Source organism: Oncorhynchus keta, chromosome 15 (genome assembly GCF_023373465.1).
Source record: "Oncorhynchus keta strain PuntledgeMale-10-30-2019 chromosome 15, Oket_V2, whole genome shotgun sequence".
In the NCBI taxonomy this organism is placed as follows: Eukaryota; Metazoa; Chordata; class Actinopteri; order Salmoniformes; family Salmonidae; genus Oncorhynchus; species Oncorhynchus keta.
The window spans coordinates 23,706,001-23,732,811 of record NC_068435.1 but is presented as its reverse complement, the minus strand read 5'-3'; the positions used below and the strand labels follow the sequence as shown (position 1 = coordinate 23,732,811).

At 40.7% G+C, this 26,811-nt stretch overlaps 1 protein-coding gene across 2 annotated transcripts; it reads right to left on the bottom strand.

The window, feature by feature from the left end:
• Nucleotides 1-8,719: 8,719 nt before the first annotated feature.
• Nucleotides 8,720-26,713, bottom strand: dars2 (aspartyl-tRNA synthetase 2, mitochondrial). 2 transcript variants are annotated; one of them, XM_035788052.2, is made up of 17 exons: nucleotides 26,162-26,713; nucleotides 25,659-25,758; nucleotides 25,450-25,516; nucleotides 25,200-25,301; nucleotides 25,008-25,103; nucleotides 24,767-24,890; nucleotides 24,632-24,678; nucleotides 24,396-24,502; nucleotides 24,189-24,258; nucleotides 23,818-23,997; nucleotides 23,583-23,690; nucleotides 17,735-17,825; nucleotides 17,149-17,297; nucleotides 14,929-15,147; nucleotides 14,450-14,560; nucleotides 9,612-9,687; nucleotides 8,720-9,389 (listed from the first exon to the last, which is right to left on the bottom strand). In XM_035788052.2, the coding sequence occupies exons 1-17, from the start codon at nucleotides 26,334-26,336 to the stop codon at nucleotides 9,202-9,204; spliced, it is 2,010 nt and encodes a 669-aa protein (XP_035643945.1). In that variant the 5' UTR covers nucleotides 26,337-26,713; the 3' UTR covers nucleotides 8,720-9,201. The 2 variants fall into 2 exon arrangements, with proteins under 2 accessions (XP_035643945.1, XP_035643946.1); XM_035788053.2 differs by having other exon boundaries at nucleotides 17,149-17,301; nucleotides 17,735-17,797.
• Nucleotides 26,714-26,811: the final 98 nt, after the last annotated feature.

The following is a 26,811-nucleotide window of genomic DNA, read 5'->3' as shown; positions in this document are numbered from 1 at the left end:
AAAAAATGTATCCTTCTAAGAGTTAAATATTAACGATAGTATCAATCAGGGCACTAAAGGCCAATGGCTAATTGATTTAAACTTCAGTCTGAGACATCTCTCCCACAATATACAGAGGTTACTATTATCATTCAGCTAGGACAAAAAAAGGAATATTCCCCACAATAAAAAATAACAAATTTGAACACCATCTACTTCAGGGGTTCCCTATCTAGGGGTGTTCCCCATAGGTAGGCGCAAAGGTTCATGTGTGGGGGGGGGACTTCCTTTATTTGAGGGGTAACCTTTTAAAAAAATCTGAGATGCTTTATGCAAGAAACAAGCGGTAAAATGCCAGAGGAAGATGCGACTCTGATGCACATGGGAATATCTTTGGTTTGTCTATGCCATTCAGAAGCTGACCTGTGACCTTCTAAAGTTAAGGAGTCAAAGAAATTTGACTTTGCTTGGGAAGTGATCTTATACAATGTGTGACTCTGTCGCTATAAATTGATCTATTTACTTTCTGTAAAATAGAATATGTATAATTAAATAACTGAAAGATGCTATGAGTCTTGTTAAACTAGGCAAAATTGCAGGAAATGAGATTCAAAACAAGAAAATGTTCCTAGATCCCTCAAATTAAACAAAATCAAGCTGGTGTGTTTAATATAGGCTATAGCAACCTTTTTCAAATGTGAAAAGGGGAACCTGTGGAAAAAAGTTTGCGAACCCCTGCTCTAGATTAGAATGAAAGATTTATATATACACATTTTATATTCTACTCTCAAAATATTGGAGAGCAGTATACATTTGAACAGTTGCAAATCAGGCCATATTTCCTTTATTGATCACATTACAATTCTGACAGCCTGGGGAATGTTTGTAACCGTTAAAATAACTCTTTGTCTCCCTGAGGACCACATACAGTATTACTAAATGGTTGACATGCACAAGACAGATTGAATGACTACTCCAGATTATTCCAGAAGCAGCCGAGTAAATGGTGCTAGAAATTCAGCAACCTCTAAGCGTATTCAGATTGGTAGTTTGATACAATAACAATTTGAGTTACTCTGATCTGTTCTTGTGCTGCTTTCAGGTTACATCATGGTGATTTTAAAGCTGCCATTCGTTTCAACTGTGTCTAACCATGTTTAAGGCATGCCTAATCAATGATCCAATCCCACACCACACAACAAATTACCCACTGCTCTGTAACTCAGTTCTCATTGGTAAATATAATGTCCACATAGAATATTCAATTTGTTTATATTTGTCCACAGAATACATTAGCGCCGTGGTGCCATCTAGTTCCTGTGGCTGTGCCTGAGAACCCCAAGCATACTGTTACACAAGCTGCTAGAATATTGACAGAAACTGACATCCACTGGCATGACAGACAATCTATCATTTAAGTCTGAAAACATTGTGATGGATGGCAGGAGCGAGAACAATCTCAATCTCTGAAGGAATGGATACTTAAAATGTTACAGATAAAATTGCTTAAACAATCTTAGATATTTTTCCACCAATCGGTGCCTTTTGAGAAGTGTAATCCCATCTCAATAGGTTAAAAAGAAAAAAGACTATACAGTACCTTCAGAAAGTATTCACACCCCTTGAACTTTTCCATATTTTGTTATGTTACAGCCTGAATTTAAAATTGATTACATTTTGTTTCACTGGCCTACACACAATACCCCACAATGTCAAAGTGGAATTATGATTTCAGAATTTTTTACAAATGAATTTAAAAAAAAAAAGTTTAAATGTCTTGAGTCAAAATTTGCTAAGCAAGTCATATAAGTTGCATCGACTCACTCTAATAGTGTTTAACATGATTTTTGAATGATTACCATCATCTCTGTACCCAACACATACCTGTAAGGTCCCTCAGTCGAGCAGTGAATTTCGAACACAGATTCGATCACAAAGACCAGGCAGATTTGACAATGCTCGCAAAGAAGGGCACCTATTGGTAGATGCATAAAAATAAAAAACTGCAGAAATTGAATATCCCTTTGAGCATGGTGAAGTTACGAACACCCCGTCACTACAAATATACTGGCGTCCTTCTAACTCAATTGCTGGAGAGGAAGGAAACCACTCAAGGATTTCACCATGAGGCCAATGGTAACTTTAAAACAGTTTCAGAGTTTAATGGCTGTAATAGGAGAAAACTAAGATCGGATCAACAACATTGTAGTTACTTCATGATACCAACCTAATGATATAATGAAAAAAAGGAAGCCTGTACATAATACAAATATTCCAAAACATGTATCCTGTTTGTAGGCACTAAAGTAAAACTGCAAAAAATGTGTCAAGAAATGAAGTTTATGTCCTTAATACTGGCATGACGTTGCCCTTTTGGGTGAGGTTTATGACCCCCCATAAATACCTTTCCCCCTTTCTTCTCCACTCTACAGAATGGACCCTTGGAAAGCCCTTTGTTAACATAGAGAGAGTATGGTAATATCAAAAGGTTGGGGAATGGAGCAACAAGTCAACCAGTTGAATGTGTCTGTTGGTACTTAAAGAATATTATGTCAGATCAGTTGGTGGCTGGGACATAATATCTGATTATAGGACGACATAAATTGTATATTGGAAAGTCTACACATTCTAGTTATCAGATTCACATGGAATTGTTGTGCAATTTAAATGTTTAAATATGAAACTATTTGTGAAAAGATTAAATGTAATTTTATCTTCTAAATGAGAGAATTGTTTTCATAAATAAACTATGCTCATTCAGTGGCCACACCCAAGTGAACAGACACTGGTTGAGAACTGTGAAACACACCCTTCTCTCCCACAGTACAAAAGCTTGTTGATGGAAGTCAACCTTAGTAAAAGGGCTAATTTCAACTATAACCTAACGAAATTAACATTTAGTTCCAGAAATGTTAGGACTGCTGTCCTAACGTGTAAAAGGGTGAATTTCAACGTGGAGGTGAAGATCACCACGCTGGAATGGTGAATTTTGACTAGACCAGCCAGAATACAGCTCGAGCTGATTATGACAACTTGGTATGAACTTTGAACGATTATTCACAAAAGAAGTTATACATCCTAGATGTCGAATTATCAGCTGCAGCTGTAAACGTACGTGGCCTAGGAATGGACAGACAATCTGGGAAGAGTGACAGGGTACTTTAACGTATCCGCTCAACAACATTACAACCAAAAAGATTATTCAAAGGACAATGGCGATCTCTGCTGGGTAAACCAGTATTCCATCTTCGACACATCTATCAAAGCGCAGCTCAGAGTAAATATACAGTGCCGTGCGAAAGTATTCGGCCCCCTTGAACTTTGCGACCTTTTGCCACATTTCAGGCTTCAAACATAAACATATAAAACTGTATTTTTTTGTGAAGAATCAACAACAAGTGGGACACAATCATGAAGTGGAACGACATTTATTGGATATTTCAAACTTTTTTTAACAAATCAAAAACTGAAAAATTGGGCGTGCAAAATTATTCAGCAAAAGGTCGCAAAGTTCAAGGAGGCCGAATACTTTCGCAAGGCACTGTATGTATCTTGCATTTTCCTCTTCCAAATGGGTGGTATCTTGCAGAAAATGCTGTATTTACTGTAGCATAGCTTCTCAAGGTCGATAGAGATTCAATCTCTTTGTCCCTCAGTCTTCTCGCTCTTTCATTGAAACCAAACCCCCTTCCTTTGTGTAACCAGCCATCATATCAGGTTAGCCCACAAGGGGCTTTTCATGACATGATTAGCATTTGATGTGTGATCTATCCTGTGTTTATATATGTAATTCTGTTTGATTATTTAGGTATTTAGAAAATATATAATTAAGCAAATTTGTGTATAGCTGATTACACTTATTAGCTAGGGTTCGTGCAGATAACCAAGTACTTTACGACAATCGGAATGAGACTGATCGAGGTGACGATGAATAAATAACTGCTATTGCTATAAAAGATCTTCAGATCTTTAAGAGACTGGATTCGTGAGATAACCGCTCTATATAAATTAATGCTTCCGTGGTGCCCCATGTTATTAATGGTTGAATTGTTGCATGGTTTAATTCAATCACGTAATCAATTTGATAAAATAGCATGTCATATAATTTAATCATAGTCAGACACGACAACATAAAGCGTTATACAACACAACACATCACTGATTAGATTAGATTAAATTTAATTGTCATTGAACAAGTACAGTACAACGAAATGCAGTACCAATCTTCATATTTTCAAGAATGGTGGTGGCTGCATTATGTTATGGTTATACTTGTAATTGGCAAGGAATAGGGAGTTTTTGGGATAAAAAATGGAATGGAGATAAGCACAGGCAAAATCCTAGAGGAAAACCTGGTTCAGTCTGCTTTCCAATAGACACTGGGAGACAAATTCACCTTTCAGCAGGAAAATAACCTAAAACACAAGGCCAAATATACACTTGCTTACCAAGACAGCATTGAATGTTCCAGACTGGCCTAGTTACAGTTTTTACTTAAATTGGATTGAAGATCTATGGCAAAACTTGAAAATGGCTGTCTAGCAATGATCAACAACCAACTTTACAGAGTTTGAAGAATTTAAAAAAGAATAATGTGCAAATGTTGCACAATTCAGGTGTGCAAGGCTGTTAAAGACTTACCCAGAACGACTCACAGCTGTAATCGCTGCCAAAGGTGATTCTAACATGTATTGACTCAGGGGTGTGAATACTTATGTAAATTATATATTTATGTATTTCATTTTAAATAAATTTGCTAACATTTCTAAAAACATGTTTTCACTTTGTCATTATGAAGTAGTGTGTATTGATAGGTGAAGGCACTGTAGTATTTTTATTGTATTTTATTTAACTAGGCAAGTCAGTTAAGAACAAATCTTATTTACAATCATGGCCTACCAAAAGGTAAAAGGCCTCCAGTAGGGACGGGGGCCTGGGATTAAAAAAAATACAATATAAGTATAGGACAAAACACACATCACAACAAGAGAGGCAACACAACACTACATACATTTACATTTAAGTCATTTAGCAGACGCTCTTATCCAGAGCGACTTACAAATTGGTGCATTACCTTATGACATCCAGTGGAACAGCCACTTTACAATAGTGCATCTAAATCTTTTAGGGGGGTGAGAAGGATTACTTATCCTATCCTAGGTATTCCTTAAAGAGGTGGGGTTTCAGGTGTCTCCGGAAGGTGGTGATTGACTCCGCTGTCCTGGCGTCGTGAGGGAGTTTGTTCCACCATTGGGGGGCCAGAGCAGCGAACAGTTTTGACTGGGCTGAGCGGGAAAAAAAGAGAGACCTAAGACAACAACATAGCAAGGTAGCAACACAACAAAACAACAACATGGTAGCAACACAACATTGGCACAGTCAACAGCACAAAGGTCAAGGTCAAAGGTCAAGAAGGTAGAGACAACAATACATCACACAAAGCAGCCACAACTGTCAGTAAGAGTGACCATGATTGAGTCTTTGAATGAAGAGATTGAGATAAAACTGTCCAGTTTGAGTGTTTGTTGTAGCTCGATCAAGTCGCTAGCTGCAGCGAACTGAAAAGAGGAGGGACCTAGGGATGTATGTGCTTTGGGGACCTTTAATAGAATGTGACTGGCAGAACGGGTGTTTTATGAGGAGGATGAGGGCTGCAGTAGATATCTCAGATAAATCAGCATCAACCAGTGGTTCTTGCAACGGGTATACAGAGATGACCAGTTTACAGAGGAGTATAGAGAGCAGTGATGTGTCCTATAAGGAGCATTGGTGGCAAATCTGATGGCCGAATGGTAAAGAACATACTTGCCGATCTATAAATTATGTCTCTGTAATCTAGCATAGGTAGGATGGTCACCTGAATCAGGGTTAGTTTGGCAGCTAGGGTGAAAGAGGAAAAATTATGATAGAGGAAACCAAGTCTAGATTTAACTTTAGCCTGCAGCTTTGATATGTGCTGAGAGATGGACAGTGCACAGTCTAGCCATACTCCCAAGAACTTGTATGAGGTGACTACCACAAGCTCTAAACCCTCAGAGATAGTAATAACACCTGTGGGAAGACGGGCATTCTTCTTACCAAACCACATGACCTTTGTTTTGGAGGTGTTCAGAACCGGGTTAAGGGTAGAGAAAGCTTGTTGGACACTAAGAAAGCTTTGTTGTAGAGCTTCCTACTGCCTGAGCTATGTTGTTGATGTAAATTGAGAAGAGTGTGGGGCCGAGGATTGAGCCTTGGTGTACTCCCTTGGTGACAGGCAGTGGCTGAGACAGCATATTTTCTGACTTTATACACTGAACTCTTTGAGAGAGGTAGTTAGCTAACCAGGCCAAAGACCCCTCAGAGGGGTCTTGTGGGTCCTTAGCCGGCCCACAAGAATGGAATGGTCTACCGTATCAAAAGCTTAGTAAGTGCCTATTAAGTTCAAATAAAGTAACAGGGTTGACTGTAACATGGTTTCACGATTTCTTCATAAATCAGCCATAAATCCCCCTTTGACAGGGGGAATGGAAGCTTGTTGTCAGCAACAGGGAGTAGCAATTGAATGGTTACCACCATCAAACACCAGAAAATAGCCAAAAAGAGTAGAAGGAGCTCACCTGCTTTTACACTATAATTGAACTATTAGATGTTCAATGTTTCTTTTGAAATAAAAGTTTCACCATATTGGAACGAGATTTCAGTTCACGTAACAGGGTTGACCTTAAAATGAGGGACAGATCTAAATGAATCACTAATCACATGAAATAAATAATAATCTACATAAATTATTTTCTTAAAGAAACAAAATAACTAGGACTTTACAATGATGGTAAAACTTGTAGGAATTTGGGGATTAAGTGGGTTAAAATCTTCCTAGAAGTGATGCATGGTTGATTTAGGGACATGTCAAAATGCTGAATTTTGGCACTTTAACAAGCATATATTTTTAGATTATATATTAAAAGGCACTTCATTTAATATAACAGCCTTTTAAAATGCAATATTGGTGCACAATGTCTACTTCAAATATCAAAGGGACGCAAAAGGCCGTCTTTTGATGGAACGAACCAATTATTACTGATACTAATGTGTGCTTAGCATGGCTACAAGATAATACATTATAGGGAGAAAACATATGCTATATACATTCATTATAGACTAATTACAATCTAATAAAAATGAATCCACAAGCTGTCAAAATAAATGTACAGTCAGATCTAGTAGAAAATCACACAATGCAATTATCTTTCTGAAGGAATTTCCCTGCATGGCTAAAACATCTAACTGAGCATGCTAAATCCAGTGTATTTTCGGTCAAGTGCTTTCCATAACAAATGCCCATTAGGGACAAAGGAAGTGCCAGAGAGCTCATTAACCCTGGGCTTGTCTCCGAGATACCGATAGAAACCCCCCCAGACCACATCAACCTGGATTACACTATTGAGACCGCTTGTCCCAAGAGATTACAAAATGTTTGGAATTATTCAGAGAGACTCATTAAATTGAGAATGATGGTAGTTGAACTTCTGGAATTCATTATAATTATGCCTCAGTCATGGTTATGCAGTGTTACTTTAAACATGCAAGCTCACACCATTTTTCAGAGGGTAAACATAATTGTCCTCTCTTTGTCCTTTCATGTTTGACACATAATTGACTATGGACCACAGGTAATTTGGCCCGGCAGTGACTGTGAATAAATTCACAATTCACAGCTTCAACGTTTTGTACAAATGTGCGGCAAGACAATGTGCCTACAGTCAGTAATAGCCTTGCAATGCTGTTCCTTTTGCATCAAGTGCCTTCCCTCTGTACTGCACAGACATGAAAAGGTATAGCCTTTACATCACAATGTGGAACTAGTGTGGGTTGGCTCTGAGGGTTGCAGCTGCTCTCTTCCTTTTTACTGCCCTCTCAACATTGACTGTGGAGAGACAAGCAAGCCCTTCTCTCCTCAGCCATCTCTTTCGGCAAAAAAAAAACACTAAAAAAGAAAGTCTAGTCTTTGAACTTCACTCTATAATTGCCAAGGCATGTGGAAAGCCTAGCTCTACTACCAGCACCATCTTCAACCCCGCAAACGACAGACAAAATGGCATCCAGGACAAGCTGTAGTGTTGGCTGTATTTTGTGCACTAATGAGAACATCTGTCTGGTACCCGGCAGAGTTAGAAACGGTCTCCTAGCGAAGGTGGCGGGCAGGGGGCGTGGGCAGGCAGCTGTTGTTGTAAAAGTGGCAGTTTACACTGGCACAGAGGTTACATCAGCATGGTACTAAAATAACTCTACAGTCTGAGGGGGAATTAATAAATTCTTACTGCCCAAATAATTCATTTCAATTTCCAGAACTCAATTGGTCTCTGAAGTTCCTTGTCTGTAATTTTTTATAAGTGTGGATTTCAATCATCTTATAGAGAAAACGAACATCTGAGGTGATTGACACCGCATTGATTTAGTAGCTAGGTGGTAAGCATTGTAAAAGGTGATCTGTAGATTGAAGGTTCAGCATATGTGAGCCTTAATGTACTAGAAGGTACTGTAGTACCCTTGAGAAATGTATTTAACCTTAATTGCTTCAGTTAATGTCATGCTGTCCTAGATAAGGGTGTCTGAGGAAGAAAAAAGTGAACAAGATCAAATGGAACAATGCTACCCCCTATTGGACATTTCTATATTTTCAAACAGTCTGAATAACATTTGATAAAGCATGTATACAGGACTGTACTTTGTAGCATGAAAGAATATAAGAAAAACAGGAATTTGTCAAACCATGACAATTTATTGGTGACAGTGTCTCCTGTCTACATTGTACATATATTATGTCACTTTAAAGACAAAGTCTCACATCGATATTGACCATATTTTGGCTAGCAGAGGAGCTGCCTGTGAAGACAACTACAAGCTGGCAAAAAAGTGCAACTTGAGAAAAGGAGGCAACTGGAAAAGTCTTCAACCGAAGCTAAGTGGAACCTTCAGGACAAAGGTGTAAACTGGGTTTAAGTTGCAGAGATGCGGGAACGACAGTTCCCAACTCAAAAACTCCCCACTCGGCCGACAGAATTTATACTGATGCAATGAATGGTCATTAACAGTGCGAGTAAACCTAAAGTGGCAGCATGTCATTAGAAGAATCGCATTTAAGTCACGGTACTTAGTTGTCCTGCATCTCCCCAATGTAAATCCAGCTGTAATATGAGTCAGAGTCTCAGCTTCAGGACAAAGGTGTAGCAGCAGCCATGTCTATTTCTCCTGGTTCCCTTCGTCTCCTGCTGGCCAGTTGACAGCGATGTGGTAGGATTTAAGCTCGTCTTCAGAGACGAAGTCTGGAGCACGACTCATCAGGTCATGGCCCCTGAATGATTTGGGGAAGGCAATCACGTCCCTGATGCTGGGGGCTCCGACGATAATAGACAGAAATCGGTCCAAACCTAGAGGAAAATTGAACAAGGGATATTAGTCAGGGAAATAAAATATTACTCACAAATTAGGTATTGCATTTTAATGCAGGAGGACAAGGGGACTGGTCTACTTAGTTCTACTAAGTCTACTACTAAGCATCTGTAGAACAAATGGTGAAATATCAAAGCATGAGAAACACAAATCTGAGTGTGTCTGGTGTCAAGTTAGGATGATTATTATGGCTGACTTACCCAATGCAATCCCACCATGAGGAGGAGCCCCAGAGTCCAGTGCCTCTAACAGGTGAGAAAGGAGAGATGGATCCTCCTGAAAAAAAGAACAAAGTCAGGGAGTTTCCCAACTCTAGAGAGAGATTCACTAAGTCTGTCCTTTTCTATTCACCGCTAAGCTGGAAGGCTAATGACAGTCTACATCTACAGTAGTAAATACTGTCTTATTACCAGTGATAATAAATATTATTGACTGAACTTGCAGCAAGCTAGGAGAACATGCAGCTCAGAAACTTGCAGCTAGAGGCAGCAACAAAATGAGCGCTGTGATTACCAATCCTAATCAGTTGTTTATTTCGGTACTAAATCTAATCAAATTTGAATGGTCACACGCGCTGAATACAACAGGTGTAGACTTTACCGCAAAATACTTAATTACGAGCCCATTCCCAACAATGCAGAGTTAAAAAGTAAGAAAGATATTTGCAAAATAAAAAGGGACAGTAACAATAGAATAACGTGGCTTTATACAAGGAGTACGAGTACTGATCAAGGTGCAGTGGTACAAGGTAGTTGATCATTGAGATTATACAGTATGTACATGTAGGTACGGGTAAAAAGTGACTAGACAATGAGGATATATAATAAACTGAGTAGCAGCTGCGTACGTGAAGTGTGAAAGTGTGTCTGTGTGAGTGTGTATGTCTGGCGTCAATATGCATGTATGTGTTTGAGCATATGTAGTGTGTGTGTGTGTGTGTGTGTGTGTGTGTGTGTGTGTGTGTGTGTGTGTGTGTGTGTGTGTGTGTGTGTGTGTGTGTGTGTGTGTGTGTGTGTGTGTGTGTGTGTGTGTGTGTGTGTGTGTGTGTGTGTGTGTGTGTGTGTGTATTGGAGTGTCAGTGTAGTATGTGTGAGTAGTCTAGTAAGTGTGCATAGAGCCAGTGCAAGAAAATCAGTTAAAAAAAATGTAGATAAAATTTGTATAATAAAGGGGTTGCCTTCAAAAAGTATTCACAACCCTTGACTTATTCCACATTTTGTTGTGTTACAAAGTCGTATTAAAATGGATTTAACTGTCATTTCTGGTCAACGATCTACACAAAATACTCTAATGTTGCACAATCCAGGTGTGGCAAACTTTTAGAGACTTATCCAGAAAGACTCACAACTGTAATTGCTGCAAAAAGTGATTTTAACATTTTTTAAATAATGAAAAATAACACACTAATATATCTTGATTAGATAATACAAAAAAAACTCCCCAGTTCTAGAAGAATAAGAAGCATATCTACCACTATGCTTGAAAATAAGGAGAGTGGTACTCAGTAATGTGTTGTATGGGATTTGCCCCAAACATAACACTTTCTATTCAGGACAAAAAGTACATTGCTTTGCCACATTTTTTTGTAGTAGTTACTTTAGTGCCTAGTTGCAAACAGGATGCATGTTTTGGAATATTTTTATTCTATACAGGCTTCCTTATTTTCACTCTGTCAATTAGATTAGTAATGTTGAGTCATCCTCAGTTTTTAAACTCTAACCATTTTAAAGTCACCATTGGCCTCATGGTGAAATCCTTGAGCGGTTTCCTTCCTCTCAGGCAACTGAGTTAGAAAGGACGCCTGTATCTTTGTAGTGACTGGGTGAATTAATACACCATCAAAAGTGTAAATAATAACTTGGCCATGCTCAATTTTCACCCATCTACCAATAGGTGCCCTTCTTGCAAAGCATTGGAAAACCTCCCTGGTCTTTGTGGTTGAATCTGTGTTTGAAATTCACTGCTCGACTGAGGGACGTTACAGATAATTGTATGTGTGGGTTACAGAGATGAGGTAGTCATTCAAAAAAGATGCTAAACACTATTATTGCACACAGAGTGAGTCCATGCAACTTATTATGTGACTTGGTAAGCACATCTTTACTCCTGAACTTATTTAGGCTTGCCATAACAATGGGGTTGAATACTTTGACATTATGGAGTATTTTGTGTAGGCCAGTGACAACATATCTCAATTTAATACATTTTAAATTCAGGCTGTAACAAGACAAAATGTGGTCCAGGGGTGTGAACACTTTCTGAAGGCACTAAATAGTCCAGGTAGCCATTTGATTAATTGTTCAGCAGTCTTACAGCTTGCGGTTAGAAGCTATTCAGGAGTTTTTTGGTCCCAGACTTGGCACTCCGGTGCTGCTTGCCATGCGGTAGCAGAGAGAACAGTCTATGACTTTGTTGGCTAGAGTCTGACAATTTTGGGGCCTTCCTCTAACCGCCTGGTATAAAGGTCCTGGATGGCAGGGAGTTCAGCCCCAAGTGATGTACTGGGCCATATGCACTAGCCTCTGTAGCGCCTTGCAGTCAGATGCCGAGCAGTTGCCATACCAAGCGGTGATGCAGCCGGTCAAGATACTCTGCCCATGTCAAATCTTTTCAGCCTCCTGAGGGGGAAGAGGTGTTGTCGTGCCCTCTTCACGACTGTGTTGGTGTGTTCGGACCACGATAGGTCCTTAGTGATGTGGACACCAAGGAACTTAAAGCTCTCAACCCTCTCCACTACAGCTCTGTCGATATGAATGGGGGCGTGTTCGGCCCTCCGTCTCCTGTAGTCCATGATAAGCTCATTTGTCTTGCCCATGTTGAGGGAGAGGTTGTTGTCCTTGCACCACCCTGCAAGATCTCTGACCTCCTCCCTATAGGCTGTGTCCTTGTTGGTGATTGGTGATCAGGTCATGCGTGGCCACGCAGTCATGGATGAACAGGGAGTACAGGAGGCTATGTTGTTGCCTACCCTTACCACCTGGGGGCGGCCCGTCAGGATGTCCAAGATCCAGTTGCAGAGGAACGTGTTCAGGCTCAGGCTCCTTAGCTTAGTGATGAGCTTGGAGGGCACTATGGTGTTGAATGCTGAGCTGTAGTAAATGAGCTTTCTCACGTAGGTGTTCCATTTATCCAGGTGGGAAAGGACAGTGTGGAGTGCAGTAGAGATTGTATCATCTCTGGCTCTGTTGGGGCGGTATGCAAAACTGTATACAGACTGGGTCAGGTTGAAAATGTCAGTGACATGATGGTAGAAATGAGGTAAAACAGATTTCAATTTTCCTACATTAAAATCACCGGCCACTAGGAGCGCTGCCTCTGGATGAGCATTTTCTTCTTTGCTTATAGCTTTATACAGCTCGTTGAGTGAGGTCTTAGCGCCAGCACCGGTTTGGGATGCTAAATAGACCGCTACGAAAAATACAGATGAAAACTCTTGGTAAATAGTATGGTCTACAGCTTATCATGAGGTATTCTAACTCAGGCAAGTAGAACCTTGAGACTTTCTTAATATTAGAGATTGTGTACCAACTGTTCTTAACAAAGAGACACACACCACCCCCTGTGATCTTACCGGACGTTCTGTCCTGCCGATGCAACTATATGTACACTATATATACAAAAGTATGTAGACACCCATTAAAATGAGCAGATTCTGCTATTTTTAGCCACACCCATTCGCTGACAGGTGTATAAAAATCGAGCACACAGCCATGCAATCTCTATAGACAAACATTGGCAGTACAATGGCCTTACTGAAGCGCTCAGTGACTTTCAACGTGGCACTGTCAGAGGATGCCATCTTTCCAACAAGTCAGTTTGTCAAATTTCAGCTTTGCTGGAGCTTACCCGGTCAACTGTAAGTGATGTTATTTTGAAGTGGAAACGTCTAGGAGCAACAACGGTTTAGCCGTGAAGTGGTAGGCCACATAAGTTCACAGAACGGGACTGCCAAGTGCTGAAGCGCGTAAAAATCGTCTGTCTTTGGTTGCAACACTCACTACTGAATTCCAAATTGCCTCTGGAAGCAACATCAGCACAATAACTGTTCGTCAGGGGAGCTTCATGAAATGGGATTACATGGCTGAGCAGCCACACACAAGCCTAAAATCACCATGCATAATGCCAAGCGTCAGCTGGAGTGGTGAAGCTCGCCGACCACTAGACTCTGGAGCAGTGGAAAGGCGTTCTCTGGAGTGATGACTCACGCTTCACCATCTGGCAGTCCGACGGACGGATCTGGGTTTGGCGGAACGCTACCTGAACGCTACCTGCCCGAATGCATAGTTCGAACTGTAAATTTTGGTGGAGGAGGAATAATGGTCTGGGACTGTTTTTCATGGTTTGGGCTAGGCCCCTTAGTTTCAATGAAGGATAATCTCAACACTACAGCATACAATGACATTCTAGATGATTCTCTGCTTCCAACTTTGTGGAAACAATTTGGGGAAAGTCCTTTCCTGTTTCAGCAGGACAATGCTCCCATGCACAAAGCGGGGTCCATACAGGTTTGTCAAGATCTGTGTGCAATAACTTGACTGTCCTGCACAGAGCCCTGACCTCAACACCATCGAACACCTTTGCGATGAATTGGAACGACTGCGAACCAAGCCTAATCGTCCAACATCAGTGCCCGACCTCACGAATGCTTGTGGCTGAATGGAAGCAAGTCCCCGCAGCAATGTTCCAACATCTAGTGGAAAGCCATCCCAGAGGCGGCGGCCTCTATAGCGCCATCTCCTCCTCCTATGAGTGACGGGGATTTGGACCCGGTCCAGAAAAAATGATATGTCTTCGCCTCCGACTCATTGAAGTAGAAGTCCTCGTTATGTAACATTATGTACAAAAAAAGTTACGATCAGCTGCAAAATAAATTATGGTTGGCCAAGAGCCCGCAAAATGTCCGCTTTCCAATGCAGCGCCTTTTAACATACGGTATACTAATGATAACTGTGCTTGCATATCCTCCTCAACCTGATATAAATGGGACATGGGAAATCAGCATTCTGGTATTCTTACTTATCCAGTCCAAGTTCATTACCTTGAGGATCGTCTCCAGCACATGCTGTTGATCAGAGGCCTTGTGAATACGAATGGATCCTCCTCCAATCTCACACCCATTCAGGACCAGGTCATAATGCTGGCCACGTACCTGCCATATTGACACAGGAGACATAGATGAATGATATGGTCTCAGTGCATAGGAAATGACAGTACAGGATACTCTGTCAAGTTTGTTTATATTGATAGACTGACTTATGGTGAGTAGTTTATACTAATAAATACATTTTTATTATTGGTTATACTTGAATACATAGTTTTGAATTTCCAAACTTCTTGTTTGGACCACATCCTGGTTGGAAATAGCACAGTGACAGCTGTCAGACAACACTTTCTTTAACAGTTTTCTATTTGTACCAAACAGCAAGGAAGGGCACAGAAACAAGTTGTTGAGAGGGTTCTTCTCTATAAATATGTGACCAAGGAGACAACCCTCCTCCTACTGTATATGACCCTAACCTTGTGAGGCAGTGAATACAGGAGATGAGCATCCTCAGGGAGAGGTGCAGTGAAAGGATGGTGGGCTGACTCAAGCTGATCAGGGTCCTCTTCTTTTGGCAGGAACAGTGGGAAGTCTACCACCCACAGAAAGTGAAACGCTGAGGGGTCTCGAACAGCCACACCGGAGCCCTCTAGGAGTTCAGCACATTGAAGCCTCAATTTGCCCAACAAAGGGCGCTGTGGGAGGAAATAATGGAAATCAGGAGAGTGAAAACTGCATTCACCATGAAAAACAAAAGTAAAAGGTTGTTCTGTGTTATTGAATGTCAAAAACATTGTTTATTTTCAGAACGCACTGGCATTCAACTGTTTGGTTACAAAAGCCTCTTAAAAGCCTCACATGTTGTTGTGACAGCCTGAATTCAAAATAGATTAAATAAATTAAATGATTAAATGTTTGTTTTTTCTCTACCATCTACACACAATATCCCATAAAACTTTGAAATATCTAATTTAGATATGTATTCAAACACGACTCAATACATGTTAAAATTACCTTTAGCAGCAAATAAAGATGTGTCTTTCTGGGTAAATCTATAAGAGCTTTGCACACCTGGATTGCACAATATTTGCACTTTATTTTTAAAGTTCTTAATGCTCTGTCAAATTGGTTGTTGATCATTGCTAAACAGACATTTTCAAGGCTTGCCAAAGATTTTCAAGACGATTTAAGTCAAAACTGTAACTAGGCCACTCAGGAATATTCAATGTCATCTTGGTAAGTAACTCCAGTGTATATTTGGCCTTGTGTTTTAGGTTATTGTCCTGCTGAAAGGTGAATTTGACTCCCAGTGTTTGATAGAAAGCAGACAGAACAAGGTTTCCCTCTAGGATTTTGACTGTGCTCTATTCCATTTGTTTTAATCCAAAAAAAAACATACCCATAACATGATGCAGCCAACACCATGCTTGAAAATATGAAGAGTGGGTTCTCAGTAATGTGTTGGATTCACCACAAACATAACACTTTCTATTCATGACAAAGTTAATTTCTAAGAAAAAAATTGCAGTTTCACTTTAGTGCCTTATTGCAAAACAGGATGCATGTTTTGGAATATTTTTATTATTTAAAGGCTTCTTTCATTTATGTTAGTATTGTGGAGTAAATACAATGTGTGGATCCATCCTCAGTTTTCTCTTATCACAGCCATTTAACTCTGGAACTGTTTTAATGTCACCATTGGCCTCATGGTGAAATCCCTGAGCGTTTTCCTTCCTCTCCTGCAATTGAATTAGGAAGGACGCCTGTATCTTTCTAGCTACTGGGTGTATTGATACACCATTCAAAGTGTTATTAATAACTTCACCATGCTCAAAAGGATATTCAATGTCTGCTTTTTAACATTTTCACCCATCTATCAATAGGTGCCCTTCTTGCGTGGCATTGGAAAACACCCTTGGTCTTTGTGGTTGAATCTGTGTTTGAAATGAATTGCTTGACTGAGGAACCTTGCAGATAACTGCATGTGTGGGGTACAGAGATGAGGTAGTCATTCAGAAATGATGTTAAACACTATTATTGCACACAGAGTGAGTCCATGCAACTTATTAAGTACACGTTTACTCATTAACTGTTTTAGGCTTGCCATAATAAAGGTGTACTTATGGACTCAAATTTCAGCTTTTCATTAACTAAGGAGTAAACATTCCTAAAAACATAATTCCACTGACATTATGGGGTATTGTGTGTAGGCCAGTGACACATTTCAATTGAATCCATTTTAAATTCAGGCTGTAACACAACAAAATGTGAAGAAAGTCAACCGGTGTGAATACTTTCTGAAAGACTTTTTATTTTGGTGTATCATCTGTACCAGGCCCAACGACGCATGAGAAAAATATGAGAAAAATATAAACATTTAGCTTTTAATTTAAAAAAGGAAACAAATCAAACTTTGCAGTGTGTTATGTGTTTGAACTATACTGTGCAACTGGTTCATATCAAAGTGATCAACCTCGAAGCACTGACAACCATCACTTATTTCGACAAACAAGGCTAACTTTGAAACTGATGGTTATCTTTAATGGAGGTGAGGCATGCAAAGGATCTACATCCCAAATGGCACCCTATTCCCCACATAGTGCACTACTTTTCACCAGAGCCATATGGGCCCCGGTTAAAACTAGTCCACTATATAGGCAGGGTGCCGTTTGGGACCAAATCAGATTGTAACTCACCACACATTCCTGCGTCCCAGCAGAGATGAGCAGCAGGTCCCCAGGTCTGGCCTGGGCCATCTGGAGCAGCTGCTGTTTAGCTGAGGCAGGCATGAGTCTGTTGAGGGGAGACTTCAATGCACCATCTGCCTTCACCAAAACTACACTCACTTCCTTGGAAAAAAAATACAAAAATATCACAAAAAATACTAGGCTTAATTGGCATTCCTCTGATGCAGCTAGCCTCCGGGCATGGCCCCGACAGACTTGAATGCCTAGCAGTCATTGGGTTTTCATATCTCTTTAACTATGAATTGCTAAACCCAATAAATCATTAGCCGTAATGGAGTCTCAAATGAGTTGTGTTTACCAATCATGTCACTTCGTTATAAAAGGGGGTCCTACAAGATTTTCAGGATTGCACAACTCTAGGATTGGTGAGGTCTACCCTTGCCTCAGGGCAATTATGCCATGTGCTTCGTTCAACATTTTCTTCACAGTCATCTTGGCTTATTGATCATATTCCAGATTAATATTTCATGAAGACAGTTTGTTCTCTTTTACTGAATGTCCTGTAAAAGGGGGGTTAAAGCGCGAGGTTACATACCTGGCCGAACTGGGTCCTGGCAGTTTGCTTCAGGGATTCGTGATCTTTGCCCTTCAAATGTTTCTGGAGTGAAATATTGAACACAGATGTCCTATAAAAAGTCGACACCCCCTTAAACTTGTTTCACATTTTGTTGAAATCCTTATTTAAATACAATTATCTACCACCATACACAAATTATATATATTAAAAATACTAAACTGAAATATCATAATTGGATATGTCTCCACCCCCTCTGAGTCAATACTTGGTGGAAGCACCTTAGGCAGCAATTACAGCTGTGATTAGGTCTCTACCAACTTCTGAATGTCCTGCAGGCTCGAGATTTGTCTTATTGTCCAGTCATGTGGTCAAATGCTGCAAAGAAAGACCTAGTTAAGCTGCAGCTGGCCCAGAAGAGAGCAGCAGGTGCTGCTCTTCATTGTAAGCAGAGGGCTAATATCAATACTATGCATGCCAGTCTTTCCTGGCTATGAGTTGTTGAGAGCCGGACTGCATCACTTCTTTTCATAAGAAACAATGTGTTGAAAATTCCAAATAGTTTGCATAGTCAACTTACACACAGCTCTGACACACACATACACACACACTTACACCATTAGACATGCCACCAGAGGTCTTTTCACAGTCCCAAATCCAGAACAAATTCAAGAAAGCATAGAGTATTATATAGAGGCAATATTGCATGGTCCATGCTAGGTAAAGCTCCGCCTTATCTCAGTTCACTGGTCACGATGGCAACACCCACCCGTAGCACGCGCTCCAGCAGGTGTATCTCACTGATCATCCCTAAAGCCAACACCTCATTTAGCCACATTTCCTTCCAGTTCTCTGCTGCCTGTGACTGGAACGAATTGCAAAAATCGCTGAAGTTAGAGACTTTTATCTCCCTCACCAACTTTAAACATCTGCTATCTGAGCAGCTAACCGATCGCTGCAGCTGTACATAGTCCATCGGTAAATAGCCCACCCAATTTACCCACCTCATCCCCATACTGTTTTTATTTATTTACTTTTCTGCTCTTTTGCACACCAGTATCTCTACCTGCACATGACCATCTGTTCATTCTTCACTCCAGTGTTAATCTGCAAAATTGTAATTATTCGCCTCATCTCCTCATGCCTTTTGCACAAAATGTATATAGACTCTTTTTTTATTTTTTTCTACTGTATTATTGACTTGTTAATTGTTTACTCCATTTGTAACTCTGTGTTGTCTGTTCACACTGATATGCTTTATATTGGCCAGGTCGCAGTTGTAAATGAGAACTTGTTCTCAACTAGCCTACCTGGTTAAATAAAGGTGAAATAAAAATAAATCAAATGGAACTTCCTTCCATCTCATATTGTTCAAGTGAATAGCAAACCTGGTTTAAAAAAAAACAGATAAAGCTACACCTCACACAACGCCTCTCCCCTATTTGAAGTAGATATTTTGTGCATATGTATTCATATGTAGGCTATTTGTGCCATTTTTAAACATATGTAGTTCTGTCCTTGAGCTGTTCTTGTCTATTAATGTTCTGTATTATGTCATGTTTCATGTTTTGTGTGGTCTCCAGGAAAAGTAGCTTCTGCTTCACAACAGCTAATGGGGATCCTAATAAAATACCTAAATATTTGACCATTCTTTCCAAAACTGTTTAAGTGCTGTCAAGTTCCTTTAGAAGCATTGATGGACAGCAATCTTCAAGTCATGCCATACATTTTGGATTGAATGTAGGTGGGTGCTCTGACTCGGCCACTCAAGGAAATTTACCTTTTTATTCCTTAGCTTCTCCACTGTAGCTTTGGCTGTGTGCTTCTGGTCGTTGGAATGCTGAAAGGTTCAAATGAGTCCTAGTTTCAGCATTCTTGCAGAGGGCAGCAGGTTTTCCTCAAGGACTTCTCTGTACATTTCGCCATTCATTTTCCATACCATCACTTCTTTCCCAGTCCCTGACAATGAGAAACATCCCCGTAACATGATTCTGTCACAGTAGGGATGCTGTTCTTTGGGTGATGTGCCGTGTTGGGTTTGCGCCAAACGTAACGCTTTGCATTTAAGCCAAAAAATTCAATTTGAGTTTATACAGTCCGCAAAACTCCCAAATGTTTTTTGCATACTTCAAATGGGATTCAAGGTGGGCTTTCATGAGTAATGGCTTCCTTCTTGCCACCCTACCATACATGCTAGATTTGTGAAGCGCTTGGGATATTGTTGTCACATGCATACTTTGACCAGTCTTGGCCATAAATGCCTGTCGTTCTTTCAAAGTTGCCATTGGACTCTTGGTAGCCTCTGATCAGTCTCCTACTTGCTCAGTCATCCAGTTTGGAGGGATGGCCTGATGTAGGCAGGGTCTTGTTGGTGCCATAAACCTTCCACGTCTTAATAATCATATCCAAGTGATATTCAAGGCCTTTGAAATGTTTCATACCCATCCCCTTATCAGTGCCTTTCCACAACTTTGTCCCAGAGTCCTTTTGAAAGCTCCTTGGTGCTCATTGTTGAGTGTTTGCTTAACTTGGTGTGTGATTTTGAAGGTGATTGGTTACACTTGAGCTAATTTAGGATTGCTATTACAAAGGGGTGGACACTTATCCAACCAAGCTATTTCAGTTTATTTATTTTTTACCACCTTTTCGCCCCAATTTCGTGGTATCTAATTGTTAGTAGTTACTATCTTGTCTCACCGCTACAACACCCGTACGGGCTCGGTAGAGACGAAGGTCGAAAGCCATGCGTCCTCTGAAACACAACCCAACCACTGCTTCTTAACACAGCGCGCATCCAACCCGGAAGCCAGCCGCACCAATGTGTCGGAGGAAACACCGTGCACCTGGCGACCCGGTTAGTGTGCAATGCGCCCGGTACACCACAGGAGTCGCTAGTGCGCGATGAGACAAGGATATCCCTACCGGCCAAACCCTCCATAACCCAGACGACGCTATGCCAATTGTGCATCACCCCATGGACATCCCGGGCGCAGCCGGCTGCGACAGAGCCTGGGCTCGAACCCAGTCTCTGGTGGCACAGCTAGCACTGCGATGCAGTGCCCTAGAACCCTGCGCCACCTGGGAGGGCCTACTATTTCAGTTTTTATAGATTTTCCCCACAAAATTGAATATTCTTTCACTTAGAAGTTGTGGGGTAGGATGTGTAGATCAATGGAAAAACAACTATTTCAATGTACTGTAATTTGACAACAAAGACAACAAAATGTGAACATTTTGAAAGGGAGTGTAGACTTTCTATATATCATCCCAACAAGCTTAAACAATCTTTATTTGATGCACAAATCTTTTAAAAAGTAATAGGCTAACAGAATCTACTAGAACAGTCTACATAGGGTTGCACAATTTAGGGAATATTCAGAGGTGGAAACTTTCCGTGGGAATTAACGGAAATATATGCAAATTAATACGATTAATACCATTTAAATGTAGATGTTTTTTGCATTGTTTATATTTACCATATCATGCGAAGAGAGAAGCATAAACCTTTTACCTTATCATAAGCAGACAAATGATTAAATTCTTCCAATAGAAATAAAAAACAATTTAGTTACAGATTGAACTTTAATTAAATGAGTTGACTCTTCACATGGGATGATTTCACTGAACAACAAAAGATAGGGAATATTGAATGATCCCCAATGATCCATCACATTTCCCACAAACATTTTCAACATACATCTGTCAAATTATAGTCTAGAAACTAAAGCTTTGCTTGTCTTCATCTCAGGCTTTCCACATCCTCACTGGACCTCCTCAATGTCCACCTCTTGGACATCAGACTCTGAGGCCTCATCTTCACTGTCACTTTCCAACCTTGTTGATGGCTCGTGGTCAGGCTTAAAATCCTCAAATATGCCAGGATGGCCACCAATTTTCAACCCTTGTGTTGGTCAGCCTGTTGCGTTCTTTGGTGAGTATGTTCCCAAACAAGGACCAGTTGCGCTCGGAGGAGGCTGATGTTGGTGGGATTTGGAGGATGATGGAGACAACAGGGGAAAGAGCCTCTGATCCACAAAGTGCCTTCCACCCAGGTAGCTGATGAGATATGTTGGCACGACTGCCATATTGCATCTCCATCCCAAAGATCTTGCTTGAAAGTGTACTTTGACAGACTGCCTTGCCCTCATCCAGGCCAAGGTGGCGAGACACGGTAGTGATGACACCATAGGCCTCGTTAATCTCTGCACCAGACAGGATGCTCTTGCCAGCGTACTTGGGGTCCAACATGTACGCTGCGGTGTGTATGGGCTTCAGGCAGAAGTCTTCACGCTTTATGTATTTCAGAACTGCAGTTTCCTCTGCTTGGAGCAACAGTGAAGTGGGCAGGGCAGTACGGATTTCTTCTCTTATATCTGCAAGCAAAGTCTGAAAATCAGACTGGATGGTATTGCCTCACTCAATCCGTGCAATGGTTACTGCTATAGGTTTCATGAGTTTCCGGCTGCTTACCACTCTCTCCCAAAATATATCATCCAGGAGGATCCTCTTCACGGGGCTGTCCATATCAGCAGACTGTGATATGGCCATTTCTTGGAGAGACTCCTTCCTCTCCAGGAGACTGTCAAACATGATGACAACACCACCCCAACGGGTGTTGCTGGGCAGCTTCAATGTGGTGCTCTTATTCTTCTCACTGCTTGGTGAGGTAGATTGCTGCTATAACTTGATGACCCTTCACATACCTAACCATTTCTGGGTAGGGTCCTACCCTAACCAGGTTAGGACTCCTCCACTTTAGACCAAGCAGCCTTCATGTTCGCAACATTGTCTGTCACCAGTGCAAATACCTTCTGTGGTCCAAGGTCATTGATGACTGCCTTCAGCTCATCTGCAATGTAGAGACCGGTGTGTCTGTTGTCCCTTGTGTCTGTGATCTTGTAGAATACTGGTTGAGGGGTGGAGATGTAGTTAATTATTCTTTGCCAGAAAAACATTTGACCACCCATCAGAGATGATTGCAATACAGTCTGCTATCTCTTTCGTTTCCTTGACCTTCTCTTGAACTCTGTAGAACTCTGCATCCAGCAAATGAGTAGATAAAGCATGTCTGGTTGGAGGGGTGTATGCTGGGCGAAGAACATTCAGAACTCTCTTCCAATATACATTGCCTGTGAGCATCAGAGGTGAACCAGTTGCATACACAGCTCGAGCAAGACATTCATCAGCATTTATCTGACTACGTTCCTCCATTGAGAAAAAAACCCGTCTGAGTCCAGGAGGACCATGAATTGTTGCTATCGATAAGGTGTCCGATTCATCATTTTCAAATAGAAGTACAGGGACTTTTGTCAGAGGTTACTTGTGAGCGCTAAGGGAACTTTATGCACTTGGCCAGATGATTCTGCATATTTGTTGCATTAAATACATTTTTATGTAGGCTACTTACTATTTACTAGTTAACAAAAAATAATGTATGTCTTATAAAATATATTCACCCCACCCAGTATTATAATCAAAACTTACCAGAAAGCATGTAGTCCTTGGCTCAGATAGTGTAGTAGTGTGTGTTCATTAGATTCTTATTAGCGTGCAAGATCTTGAGAATCAGCTGTACATGTGATGGATGAATGCACTGTGCATGAAGAGGGTTGCAATTCCATTGAAATGGGGATAGTTTAACCAAAATATACCACAAGACCTAGAATTGCCTTATGTGTATCCCACAAAAAAAAGGTTCACTGTTATAAGATAACTCTTTTCATGAATTTAAGCAAAATTTCCCAAATTCCAGGGCTTAACTTCCATAGAAAATTTCCAGGGAGAAAAATGAAATTTCCCGGAAAGTTTCCGACCCTTTGCAACCCTAAGTCTACCAGAATCCTTTATTATTCTTTTAAACTGTACTTACTGCTCCATCCGGGATACAGATTGCCTGGATACATCCTCCTGGTTGGTTGAGGGCGTCTTTAAGGAACTCTATTTCTGTGTTGTGGAATGTTTTACTGATGTCCATGAGCTATACAAGTAGGAAACACATTTCAACCTAAAACACTGGAGCAGGATATTCGTACTTCACTATCAGATTGTAACATTTAAAAATACCTCCCAAAATGTAAAATAATATCTGAGTATTTTGAGCAAACCTTCATGGCGAATCGTGTGTCTGGCTTGTCCACTCCATAGTCCTTCATTGCTTTTTCATACGTTATGCAGGGGAATGGTGTGGAGACAGGATCTTTCTCCACAGGCCAGGAGTACTGGACCAAGCCCTCAATCAGACCTCGGATTCCAGCTTGATCCACAAAGGACATCTCAATGTCCACCTATGGATGATAGATAAGAGGCAATGTAGAGGAATGAGGGCAGAATTAGACTTAGATTATCTGTGTGTTTGTGTGTCTGAATCAAACTAGGAACCACATTAAAGCTGTTCGACACTCATCTGCCAAAGTCATTCTGTCTGCCCTAAGAAATAGTTGATCATGTCTCTTCTCAGAGCTAATCATCGCATTACCTGGGTAAATTCTGGTTGTCTGTCTGGTTTAGAACCCTCATCTCTGTAGCACCGGGCAAGTTGAAAGTACCTGCAAGATAAATTTACATCAGAGAGCTACAATTAGATGCTCAAAACCAAAGTTGTTGATCTATGAAACAATGGACACAGGGCATCAAGTGTAACAATGTAATTGGTGATTCGGTACAACGGATGCATTTTGTTTACCTGTCAATGCCAGCCACCATGAGAAGCTGTTTAAACTGCTGAGGACTCTGAGGCAGGGAGTAAAATCGACCAGGTTCTCTTGAGGGCACCACAAACTCCTTTGCACCCTGGAAAATACAAAAACATTAAGGGAGGACTGACTCCTTTGTAAATAATTTTATAGAAGAGCTCCTACTCTATAACACACATAATTGATCCAAAATAGTGTTTGGAGAAAGTAAAATGAGAGAACCTACCCCTGGAGTCCTCTTAAATAAGGTGGGAGTTTCAACATCCACAAACCCTGGAATCAGGGAAACAAAAAATATTTTGAAAACATACACGACAGTGCAGTAGGATAAGAACTGGAGAGGCAATTCAAGGACTCGTACCATGCACATTGCACAGGTACTCTCTCATCTTCATCACTAGCTGGGACCTCAGCCTCAGGTTATACTGCATTTGTGACGAACGAAGGTCCAGATAGCGATACTGCATCCGAAGGGATTCAGATTTCTGTAAACAAAGAGTAAAGCTCATCAATACTGAAATAATAATGCTGACAATAAATGTGTTTGTTTTTTTGTGTGTGATGATATTATGTGTAAATAATGTGTTTAATCATGTACTCACTTTCACAAAATCTTTGATTTCAAAGGGAAGCTTACGGCAGACATTTAGAATCTCCACACTCTCTGCAAGAACCTCGATCTCTCCGGTGGGCATCTCCTACAGTTTACAAAATGGCGACACAATCAGGATGGAGTCATTCACAATAACACTGGTGGTAAATGTTACTGCCACTTGTCTTGTCATCAGTCTCACCTTGTTCTCTTGTCCATCTGGTCGAAGCCTGACCGTGCCTTTCACCCTGATCACTGATTCAGGTGGTAAGTCACACAAGGCTGTTTTCAGATTAATTTTGTCCTAGACCAAGACACAAATTACAAATAAATATATAGTCAATATATAGTAATGTTAAAATATATGACATATACATCGGAATTTGATTACCATAAATATAAACTGCAGGAGTGTTTTTGGAATAATTCATAAAACTGTTAAACAGTCTTACCTCGTCTTGAGGGATAAGAATTTGTGCCAAGCCACTGAAATCTCTCATGATAACAAATAAATCCTGTCTGATTGGAGCAAAACAATGTGTGCACTGTTAGAGTCAGCTAAATGCAATTATTTCCACGTGATGATATAGGCCACTTTAAATATGAATAGAAGCAGTATGTGAGAAGAATAAAGTGTTTGAAACAGTGAAACATGTCAAACCTCAGGTATTGAACCCAGCCACACAGAGTGACTTCCTCTCCTACATCAGCAGGCCGTAGCTCCCCACAAGTGTGACTCCGAAAGGACAAGCTGCTAGAACCTGGAGAGACATACAGTTAAGTGTTATGCTTGCTCTATATTAAGCATAGACATAATTATTTGTTGAATAGTGTTCTTGCATCCTGGTCCTGGAAACCCACGTTGTACTCTTTTGTTCCAGCCCACGAGTAACAAACCCAACTCCGCTAGTCATGAGCTTCATGAGTTATTGACCGCATGACATTAATGCTGGGCTGGGGGAAACGCTGCACAACCCTGTGGGTGTCCATGATCTGGATTCCAGAACATCAGTGGTCAACAACCCCAGTCCGGGACAATGATGTTAGATAGTTATTGAGATTTTGAGTCAGGAGTTAGTGTCAGACTAAAACAAACCCTGCACACACCCTGGGTCTCCAAGATCAGAATTAATGGACCGACATGAAGTAAATAATATAGGCTACCTGTTGTGCACGTTGAGTGTTTGTTGACATTGAGAGAAAACTTGAAATGCATAATGCTGGGTTTGATCAGATGTGCAATCGGAATTGTTGTCCTTCGCCATAGTGAATATGCCCTGGTCTCCTGTCTACAGATGAGAAGCATCCTCTGCGCCAATGCTCTGCTTTTATTGGCCATTTCAGATAGCTTGCTAGCTAACAGTACTGTAGCTAACTAAACAGCTATTATCTAATATTGTAAAGATATGTCTTGTACGCTCGCTGCTTGTTGCATATGGCTGCTAGCTAGATAGCTACATAAAACTCATACGATTTACGCCGGATCAAAGCGACTGGCAAACTTGATGTAAAAAATGTAGCTGCATCATGTCGATTTTGCCCAAACAACGGCGCTAGGTAGCTAAAACTCCCTGGTTCCTTCAATGTGATTGTGGCACAAGCGTCCTCTAATTCCTTCCTTGTCTCGTCCACGTTCAGGCGGAAGTAGAAAGTACAAGTCTGAATAAATATGGATGTGCTTGGTATCGACAGTTAGTTGCTTATAGTGTGTCCATCCTTTGTTTTTACAGATTAGTGATTTTGTGCTCAACTTGTATAACGCATGGTGGGGAAGGAGCGATCTATTTCTGACCAAAGTAGTCAAACTACGATAA